The 11,198-nt window shown below is 50.2% G+C and overlaps 1 protein-coding gene across 1 annotated transcript in view; it reads right to left on the reverse strand.

Annotated features, from left to right (window-relative positions):
• Positions 1–9,307: 9,307 nt before the first annotated feature.
• The window catches only part of LOC308416994 (glutathione S-transferase omega-2), a gene marked incomplete at both ends in the record, with an annotated part of 13,329 nt that continues 11,438 nt past the window's right edge, over positions 9,308–11,198 (reverse strand). The window contains 2 exons of the mRNA XM_080912080.1: positions 9,308–9,479; positions 9,740–9,846. Coding sequence (XP_080768206.1) covers positions 9,308–9,479; positions 9,740–9,846 — 279 coding nt within the window. The remainder of the gene's footprint in view (positions 9,480–9,739; positions 9,847–11,198) is intronic.

Consider the following 11,198-nt stretch of genomic DNA (forward strand, 5'->3'; position numbering starts at 1 on the left):
CCTCATACAGAAAACACTGTAGGTCTGGAGGGAGCTGAGGTTCGGCTCCCTGGGAATCCAGGGCCTACAGAGTGAAGGAAACAGAATTACAAGTAGACACTGATTTGCCTTGGGGCCACGGGGGTGGGGGCTTGTTGGTAAGTTGTTTGGGTTTGGGCACCAATCCTCTGTAGCTTAGTTTTAGATCACTAGGAATGACCAAGGTTGTGGCCGAACAGTCTCTAGGTACAGAGTTAGAGAGAACACCCAAGCACGGATTTGAATGCCATCTTTTGTGTATCTCGGTTCATCCCGTGTTTCATAAGCGGGAGGACCTACCAGGATGTTTCTGGGGACCAGACGAAGACCCAGCACTCCCCCCCCCCAGCCACCTACAGCTGAATCATGAATGGGGACAGCTGTGGGGATTCACAGCCTTTGAACCACACCATGCACAGTAGCGATGGGGACATGGTGGCGGAGTGTCTAAAGCTGGCCAGTGTCTCAGGCACACATCTGACTCAGGTGCATAACCCTCCCCCCCGCCCCCGTCCCTTTACTCTCATATTAGGTCCTAGTCACCGTGGGTGCCATTTACCACATTGGGTGCTGGCTCAGAAGCCCCTCCCCTCTCCACCGCTAGTCTTACCAGCCAGCAGTATGGTAGAGGGGCGCAGTACTCATGCCTGGCTTGCACTTCGGCCCACTTTGAGGAAAGTTACAGAGCCCTGGGGCGAGGATTACGATATCCCTCATCCATCCTCAGGGTCCTGGTCATGGGGAAGGGTAGGCTTGTAAGCCACAGGTGCTATAAAAACTCAGCTCTGGTCCACAGAACCAAAGCGTCTCTCAGTTCCTAACTCCAAGAGGATCTCACCCACTGTACATCTCCAGTGTTTTCTACACAGGCCTTGTAGATGACCCAGACTTAAAACACATGGTGGAGACTCACTGGGGATCCGTGTGAGTAGTTCAGGCATTGCCTGGTTATCCAAAGGGCCCCAGACAAGTACCAGAGCCTGAGGCTGGGCTCCTGGAGTCCAGGCCTGTTTCGGAGGATCCAGCAGCTTCTTTTCCACTTGGCCTTGACCAGCTGTTTGGGATTTCTTCTCCACATCTCCTTGGTAACTTTTACATTGGACCAAAGAAGAAATACAGGTGAAGAAGGAGGTGGCGTCTGATAGCCCTCTACAAGTGCAGGCATCAAAACCAGGTTTCCCTTTGCCCCACACATGCCTCACATGGTCTCAAAAATCTGCAGAAGATGGATCTCCATTTAGCCAGAGGATCTGCCAAGTAAGTACATAATGACCAGAGACTATAGGATGCTTGCGAGCAAGCAGGAGTTAAGCTGAACACGCCTGGTCCTGCCCCTCCGCAGCCTCAGCGTGACAACCTAGTACCCAGTAATGCAACCTACTCAAGGCGCAGCTCTGTCAACAGCCCTGAGCCGTCTCATCCAAGAGGTACCTTCCAGAGTCAAGGCAGGTGTCCTTATTGTCATCCGTGCCTTTCCCTCTGCGTTCATATCTGGCCGTGCTTCAGAGAGAGCCTGGCAACCAAGAACCAGCCTCCAGAAGCCAAAACCCAACCTGGAGCTCCTTCTGCTTCCCCTTCACTTCCAGGAGAAGGTCATAGGAAGCCCACAGGAAGAACAACTCTGGCTCCTCGTCTGCTGAGCTCCGGGCAGGGCGGGAGCCTGTCCTACACCAGGGCTGCTTTGGAAGCAGCAGGGCTCTTAGGGTTCCCTGCTGCCTTATTTATATTAAAAGAATTAAATTCTTGTAAGGAGTAGAGTTTGCCTTTTACTTCAGGAAATCTTTTAGAGCAGAGCTGGAGACTACGGTAACTTTCCTATGGGCAAGCAGAGCTCTCTCTCGAACATACACACATGCACACACATACATACATGCACACACACACATATACACATGCACACAAACACACATACATACATACACATGCACACACACACACATACACACATATTCACACACACACACACACACACACACCATTTTATTCTTATGCCCTTGGGAAATTTTTTTAAAATAACAAAATGGAATATGTCTGCCTTTGAGGCAGCTTGTACACTGCCCGCAAGGCCCCCCAAAGTGCCTTTGAAAGCTGTCTGCAGGACAGGCACAGACAGGAGGCCCTGGAAGAAATGAGGAGCCTTTGTTTTTCAAAGAGTCTGTCTTGAAGCCCAAGCTCTTAGTCCTCTGAGCTCATGGGACCTCTCCACAAAGGGCAACCCCCTATCCTGACCCTGTTGCATTGCACCTCTTCCTTCCCAAAGATGCTGCCCAGCACGGGCGTCTCCCTGCTCTGCTGTAGGTCTCAGACTATGTTTGCTGTACCCGTTAGCAAGGATGAACTACGTAGGGATACATGGTTGGATGTAATGTTAGGGCAGGGCACTGTGTCCTCGAAAGTCTGGGCCAGGGCCCAGGGAGATGGCTCAGTCAGTAAGACGCTTGCCACACAAACACAGGAATCTGAATTTCATCCCCAGAACGTGCGTGAACAGCAGACATGATAAAGAGTGCTTGTAAACTCAGACAGACAGACAAATGAACCACCAGGGCTTCCTGGCCAGCCAGCCTCAACTCACTGACCCGTAGAATGCCTTGTCTACCAAAACAAGGTAGACTGCTCCCAAAGAGAGACTTCAGTGTTGTCCTACGGCCTACACACATACACAGCCCTAACCCTCTGTACTAGGGAGCTTTCATCACCGTGAGACACTGAAAACAAGCTACTAAGGCAGACAAGAGGTTTGGATAGCTTACCGTGTAGAAGGTTCTGGGTTCCAGGTCGGGTGGCTGGATTTGACAGAGGCACATAATTTATATATGTATTGGGAGAGGATGGAAGTACACGTGTGAGCATCTGGGAACACACTGCTTTGAATCTGCCGAAGAGCCAGGCTGAGGCTCCTATGCTAACCTTTGTGAGAGCTAACCAAATGTCCCATTAGAAACATCATCTCCTTCAAGGGCCCCCCAATCCGAGGTTCTCTCACTAGACTTAACCTCTTAAAGTCTACACCACCATGCAAGTCTTCCGAAGCAGGAACCTTCAGCAGGTGTGGACTGGCAGCTCCATCGTCGCTCCCTGGAAAGAGCTAGCACGCTGATTATCAAAGCTGTTGCCAGAATCACCTAGAGAGCTCGGCTGCTTGCCTCTAACTTGCGTGGTGCTCAGAATTCCCTCTGAAGTGACCATGTAAAGCTCTAAGCATCCCTTGGGAGGTACAGTTGAGGAAAATCCTTTTTTCAAGAAAAGCCCGACCTCGGGGAAGGCTGATTCCTTTGCCAGCGACTTATGGTCAATGTGGTCCGTGTGGTACCAGGTCCACCACAGATTTTCCCTGAGCACAGCTGCAATCCCACAAGTGAGCAGGATGGCTGGGAGGCCATGATTCCTGGCACGCTGGTACAGGTCCAAGGGCACGTACCCAGAACCCGATGCCTCGTAGGCCCTGCTTGAGACTGAAGTGAATAGGACCTTGGGAGGGAAGTTCAAGGTGGCTCAGTGTGGTGGGAGGGGAGAGGGGTATGTGGCTGGCCTCCAGAGCAAGGCTGGCCACAGCTGTGCCAACGCTCAGTGACTGTCCAGGCCCTCCAAGGCTGTGATTCAGAAGTTGTTCAGTCTAGTCCCCATCCCCTGGGAAAGCTGGGAGTCTGTTTGGCTTGGCCAGTAGTGGGCCCCAGGCAGAGCCAAGAACCACTCACAGGGGGAAATACGTGCCTGAAGCTGCCTCGTCCCCCCTCCTCTGTACCCTGCTTTCCCCTGCCCAGGGAGGGCAATTTTAGACTCAACTTTTCTCAGTGCCTTCTAAAGATAGCTGTTCTTTTAGCTAGTGTTCACACACACACACACACACACACACACACACACACACACAGCAATACCATTATGAATGTCTTAAAGTGACAAATCAAGTAACATACATGCTCTCGTGCTAACTCTTGAGGTCACTCCCCAGAAACCAACCACTCATGCTCTCCTCCCAACTCCCCATGATTTCTGCCTAGTACATGTCTTCCTTCTGATCTCACCATCTAACTTTCCTGGACATCCTGTTGGACACTTGTCGGTACCTTAGTCTTTAAAATGGCTGTTCACTGTCTCACTGTTCTCCCCTGTATCTCAGTTTATTTGTCTCCCTTACTGAGGAGCCCTGCCATCTCCCTCTGAGGCCCTCTAAAGAGGAACGTGAGATCAGCCAGACCAGCTTTTCGTGTGAGCGCTTGACCATTTGGCTTCCTCATACTTGGAATAATGCGAGGCAGGTCCCCGAAGAAAATCGACTGCACCCAAATTGTTTTGTCCTCCAAATACTGTGCTTGGTTCATCTGTGCCTGGCTGGTTTGTTTGCGCACAGTATGAGGCTTTGCTTTAGGGGGAATCGTATTTGCCAGCCCTCTGATGTTCCCCTGTAGCACCACAAAGAGAACCGAGAGTTAAAGCTGTCAACAAAGTCTCTTCCGGCAAAATCCAACCACACAAACCTCAGAGGTGTTTAAACAGTCCTTTCCTCCACGGCACAAAGGCATTAAAAGTGTAAAGTGTGGCTTTGTAAGATGGGTGGGAATGGCAATCGGAAGGACTTCAGTCCTGTCTGTTTCCTTACAGCACATAGCGGTACTTTTGGTTTCTCTTGGAATGATTTTATTTAAAGTAGAAACTGAAAGTGCACCCACTTCTCGCTTCCCCTTTCTAGCCACCCTTGACTGGATTCACATGGGTATAGAAACGCTTCCTCCCAGCCCCATGACTTACGTACTTCTGGAGGGCGGGCTGAAAGCAAGTTCTCAGGGAGAAAGTGATTAGACAGAGCCCCTAAAAGACTGGCTGTGTCCTTGAGTGGCTTCCAAATGGCATAAATTATGCTGACTGAAGCTTCCGGAAGGCAGGGTGTAGAGGATACAGGTCGATCCTAACGGGACATGAGGAAGCAGCCGTTACGAACCCACATTCCAGGAACCAGAGCTAAGCCAGACCGCAGCAGATGGCCCTAAGCAACGAGGCTCTCCAGAGTCCACAGCCTCACCTAGTAAAGGGTCTAAAGCGCTATCCATGTTTCCTCAGCTGCTTTATGACCTGACTAGACAGGAAGCTCAGGAGCCACAGGCATTCAGATCCACACAACCGTTACGTGTTGAGGTTGTTCTGGGCATTTAATGACACGGAGAGACTCGGGAAGAGCACATACCCTTGCCGCGCAGTCCATGTAGAGGCCCTTACATGAAGCTGTTCTCTGGGCACCCAGCCATATCCTGGTTAGCCCATGGCTGCATAGACTAGGAGCTGGGGTTGTTCAGGCCTAGCTGTGGCTCATCATAACACAGCAAGCGACGGCCTTACTATAAGTCTGGGGTTTGCGTCTATTACCTCGGCCATGAAATGGGGATAGGGATGTCCCTGAGACACCACATCAGAACCCCTCCAGCTCCAGAGACAGGGTTCCTCTTAGAAAACAAGGGAGAGAAAAGCTCTAACAGCTGCCTCGTGAGATTCCCCCTTGGGCTGGCTGTGGAGTCATCACCCCAGCCTGGACTCACATCATACATACAGCAAACATGCCGGTCAGCAGTCACTACCGTCCACGTGCCCTGTCTATCAGAGAAGCTCTAGGAAATCGAAGCCAAAGGGATGATTCTTGCTTGAGACCTCCTACTCCTTCCAGCAGAGAGGAAGGTCAGGAGGGCAGAACCGGCAGAGGGCCTCAGATGCTAAGGGCATGGGCTCTTGAATCAGCACTTTCGAAAACCCTGGCTCTACCCGTTTCCAGCTCTAGGACGTCTGGACCAATCACAGGACTCAAAGCCTCAGCTGGCCCATCTGGAGGATGAGGGTAGCTATCATTTGTCTTGTAAGGTTCTGAAGAATAAGAATTGTAGGTGAAGTCCCTAAGACGCCTTCAGCACTCAGTAAACAACTTTATTTTTCCTCTTTCACAATAAAAAGCTAGTTTTAGGTGAAGACTTCCTATAGGGCTTCCTGTAAGTCCCAGTGACCCCTTCCCCTGGCTTCAGGCCAAGTGTCACCTTCTACCGCCACACCTGGTACCTCTAGGAGCACTCACACCCTGTCCCCATGTTGTCTTCAGAGCATCAGGGATAGAGTACGGGTAAAAGAAAGCCTCCTCGGAGAGGGTCTTTCTGTTCACCAAGTGAATGCCAAACAACCATTCACTTCAAGACAAAGAAATGAAATCAAATACCGCCTGCCTTCACCGTGTTTGCAGTGCCTCCTTGTTCATCGAGACACTTATCTGGAGTAGCAAATGTGTCCAAAAGAGTGTGTGTGTGTTTCTCTGTGTGTGTCTGTGTGTGTCTGTGTGTGTGAGAGAGAGAGTTGGGAAGGAGTGGGAGAGGAAGTAGAACAATGGCAAAGGGTGTGCACACACTCTGGAGAACTGAAGGGAAAATATCAAGGGAGAGGCCATCCTGCACCAACAGAAAAGCTTCACGGCACCATGGCAGCCACATGAAGCAGGCCAGGCATCAGAAAAACTGCGACCTAGATCACACCCCCTTTAACATCCACAGCCACATCTATTGGCTGAGATCAGAAAATCTGAGGCCCAGAAAAAATTCTGCCGTCATAGCTGCCACTGCCACAGGTTGCACGCGCCCTCTGCCCTAGTCCAGCTCAACAACCAGGGTTAAAAGTGGTTCTCTGTGGGAGAACATATGAGGTTTCCTATTCTCACACTGCTGCATTTTTTTATTTGTGAGTACGGGGTAGACATGCACATGGGGGCCAGAGGTTACACCAGAAGAGCAAACCAGATCCCCAGGGACTGGAGTTCTAGGTGGTTGTGAGCTGCCATGTAGGTTCTGGGAATGAAACCCAGGTCCTTTGAAAGAGCAGTTAATTCTCTTAACCTCTGTGCGTCTCTCCTGTTCATCCACAAGCACACAAATCTAGCCAGACTAGCTCGGTCAGCAAACTCCCAGATTCCTTCCGTCTATGCCTCCGTGGTACTGGGATCACAGGTGGGCTCACCGTGTCCAGCGTTTTTCATAAATGCTGTGTGGCAGACACTCTACTGAGCAGTCACCCCAGCCATCGTTAACGAGTGACATCTGTATTTTTCTCCCCCCAACCCCCATAAGAACTCTTCATGAAATTATTACTGATTTGTCTCATATTCTTCAGGCTCAGTCCTGGTTTCAGCCAGAGACTAGTGACCCCATCTGCTTCATGAGCTAGGAAGGTGACATCAAGAGCGGGGGGGGGGGGGGTAGATGGAACCGCAGCTGAGAGCGTTTGTTCTCTTCCAGGGGACCTGGGTTTGGTTGCCAGCACCCGCATGGGGGTAACAACTGTGTAGCTCTAGTCCCGGGGATCGGATGCCATCTTCTGACCTCCTCCTTGGGCACCAGGCGTGTACATGGTACCCTCCATATGTGGGGCAAAAGACTTAAACACATAAACAATGTTTTAAAGCAAGAAAACAAAGGAAATATAACAACAAAAAGAAGCAGGGAGTAGTAAGTTCAAAGTAGTAAAGGAAACCGGGACCCTGGCTGTCTGCAGAAGTCACAGACCCAGAGGGTATCCAAATCCCAAATGAGGCTGCAGGCCATCGGCTGGCAACCTCCCCCCCCCCCCCCCCCGTGAGCACTTCTCTCCAGCCTATGTTTCCAGATTATTCAAGCTTTGTAAATTCCCGTGAAGCCTCAAGAAAGCAACCTTCTGAGCCAGAGATGGACCATTTCTATACCAACAGTTTGGTCACAGACTGGAGCCTCTCTAGACACCTACAGAGTTAATCAGACCCAGCAGCCCAAGTAGAGACCACGGGGATGGTCCCCTCCTTCCAGGCATAGATCCCAGCAAACGGTGATTCACAGACTCTACAGTAGCTTGGGTACCATGGCAACGGGATACCACATCCGGAACAGATGGTTTCACAGACTTGCCTGTCACATGGCATCTTTTCTGGCAGGCCTGGTCACCTAGCCAAACAGGCCTGCCTCTGTCCCAACTGGCACGGAGTAGCACCTGGTAACTATTTATGTGGTAGGAAAAAAAAGCCCCTAACTGGCAGCTGGCAGACCCAGCTGAAATGTAGGAAGTCGAGAGAGTAGGTCCAAAGTAGGGACACGGTGAAGTCAGAACATCACTCAATGTTGCCTGGTCTCTGGGCATGGCTAGGGATGCTGAAAGGTTGCAAGAATCCTAAGAGACAACAAAGTCAAGACAATCACAGGCCGGTGAGGATACACTGGGTAAGAGACAGCATGGGACAATCCTCCGGAGGAAGGGGTAGCAGTAGCTTTCTGTGTGGCAAACAACCACCTCAGGCAAACCGATGTCTTCTCAGTCTTTGGTGACACAACACTGCCTGGTCAGGTTGGTGGAGATCTGCAGGGAAGCCAAGCCAGACCATCACAAGGCAAGTTCCAGTACACCACAGCTAACACCCGGGCCAAGCTGGTGCAGAGATGGGAGATCTCCATGGTTCATGTCTCCATCAGTTATCCTCCTGTGGTCCAGGATTCGGTACCCGCCAAGCAACCAGAGGCATCTGTTGGAACAAACTGCGTATGTGACTCTTATCCAGCAGTGACCTTTGTCTGGGAGTGGGGTTAGAGGGGGGGTGTTTTGGAGACAGGATGCTGGTTAATAAAACATTTCGTGAGACATCCTGAGCGCCAGCAACACCAGTGAGATCCTGACGTAGTTAGTCCAGGCTGATAAATGGGTGTTTCATTTCCTGCTTTAGAATTCTTTCCAGTCACAAGACCCTTGGGTGTCTCCCAGGCTCATGGCCAAAGTTTGAACAGGAATGATACACATGCCTTCCCATGTGGGCAGCAGGGTTTCTTTGCTAAAAGAGTGTATTTCATCATATTATGTGTGGTGGAGTCTTTCTTCCTTTCCTTGCTTCCTTCTTTCTTCATTTCCTCCTCTCCTCCTCCCTCTCTTTCTCCTCCTCCTTTCCCCATCTTCTCATGGTCTCTTCTCACCAGAGAAGCTTTTGGAGAGTTCCAATCTACAGTGACAAACATCTGTCAATTCAGGCCCATGATACCAGCACTATAACCTGGAACTCAAAATAGCCAGAGGCCAGGCAGCCAGGGGTCACACTAGCTCCCAAAGTGAACTTCTGCTTCTAAACTGGACACTTTCTAAAATTCACTAGAAGCCACAGGCTGCAGAAATCAGACACATGATAATTTGACTATATTTTACACATCCATGTTTATTAGGGACCTAAAAAAAAAAAAAAGAACAAATACACCGACCCCCAAGACGACCCGTGATGCAGAATCAGATATAATGAGAATCCTGGGAAATGCCTGAGTTACTGTATGATTGGGGTACACAGCCCGAAATCAAAGGCACACGGATTGTTTTGGAAATAGAGATTCAAGAAGCCCATGAAAATGTTCTTGTCGATGTGCAGAGCGCACACTGTGGGGTCCTGCTTCATGGAGGCGATCCAGAGCCGTAGCATCGGGGTGTGATTCACGCAGCTGCAAGACGGGAAAAGGACGGGGTTAGCCAAGGGGGTGCTTTATTACTCTGTAGATTATAAAGAAACAAAAGTTTGGGTTTCTTTGGGAAATTAGCTTAGTAACTTAGCCTGTACTCGGGTGTATTTGGACCTGGAAGCATGCCTGAGCGGCATCCAGCCCTGAGTTTTGTTTCATAAATACTCCACAAGGGAGACAGCAGGACCCGGAGCTTCTCAACCGCGGGCACTCATTGAGCCAATCCCAGTCAGATGTCTTACTCAGCCAGTCCATATACATCCAGACGCTCAAACCAGGGCCAGATGAGGTAATCAATCATGGATATACAGTCTCCACCGAAGAAGGTAGTGTTCTGATATTCAAGAATCTATAAATATGCACAGAACAATAGCCAGTTAATTTATACATTTGATGATATGTGTTGTAGATGCTACGTATAAATATCATATAAATTAAGAGGAAGGAGAAACCACCTTGCCAGTCTTTTATTTTCAAGAGACCACCTCTTCCCTCCCCAACACTAAAGTAGTCACTGCTGAACCTTGGTTGCCCAAGGAGAACAGCAGGAAGCTGAGCTCCCAGTCAGGTCAACTGCTCACACAACATGACCTACACAGCAGGCAACAGCTCAACAGTCCCCTCTGGCTGCTGGCAGAGACTGCGAGGCCAGGTGACTTGTGGAAAGGAAGCGATGCTGAGGTTTCCATCTTAGATTTGGAGACACTGCTGAGGAATGGAACTTTACGAGTCAAACTGTACGTTCAGAACTGGGATGGCTCAGTGGGTAAAGGGCTTGCCACACAAACATAAGGAACTAAGTTTGGTCCTCAGAACTCATGAGGAAAAGGCTGGCATGGTGGCACATTGGTTTTCCCCACAGTGCTGAGGATGCTGAAACAGTCAGAGTCATAGAGATCCGACTCTGCGTCCCAAGCCAGAGAGAGATCCTCAGAAACTCAAGGCAGACGGCACTGAGTAGGGACAGCACCAGAAGCCAGGCATTCTGAAACTCTTCCAAGTGGCCTTGGTCATGGTGTTCTCTCACCGCAGCAGGAAAGTATCCAAGGCCTTGGGAAGAGCAAAGCTAAAGGCTCTCAACTGCTGCCATGTTCTCCACAGCTGAGGGCCACCAAACTCTGAGCAGCTGGTCCTCCTTCCTGTTACCCACAGACGTATAAGCAGCCTTAGATTTTGCTTCCATGGCTGCCGACTGCTTCTGCCTTGCTTGCCGTGACTGACAGGACTCTTAAATCATAAGCAAAAATAAGTCCTTTCTCCTAAGCTGCCCCTTGTCACACACTTGGTCACAGCATGGAGAAAGGGACTGGCATACAGACAGGTAAGCCTAAAACTCCTGCACTGGGAGCAGCCTCCTCCTGTACACTGGACACCCTGGCCTGGCCTCCCTGGATCTTTGGATCTTCAACAGGAGCTCCCGTCTGTGTAAAGCCGGTACCTCAGAAACACAATACTACTCTAGTCTTCAAATCTCAGACACCGAGACGGGGAGAACCTGCAGAGGGGTATTTGGTGTTTGCAGCACTCAGAAGAATCTCTAACGTATTCCGAGGTTGCAGAGAAGGATCAGCAGATAAATGTACCTGCCGTGCTAAGTGTGGGGGTCTGACTTCAAATCCTAAAAACCCACTAAAAGAGCAGTTCAAGCCAGATAGAGCAACAGGACCATCTGTGGTCCCTGCACTCCTCTGATCGCCACAA

The sequence above is a fragment of the Micromys minutus genome, assembly GCF_963924665.1.
Source record: "Micromys minutus genome assembly, chromosome: 2".
Classification (NCBI taxonomy): Eukaryota; Metazoa; Chordata; class Mammalia; order Rodentia; family Muridae; genus Micromys; species Micromys minutus.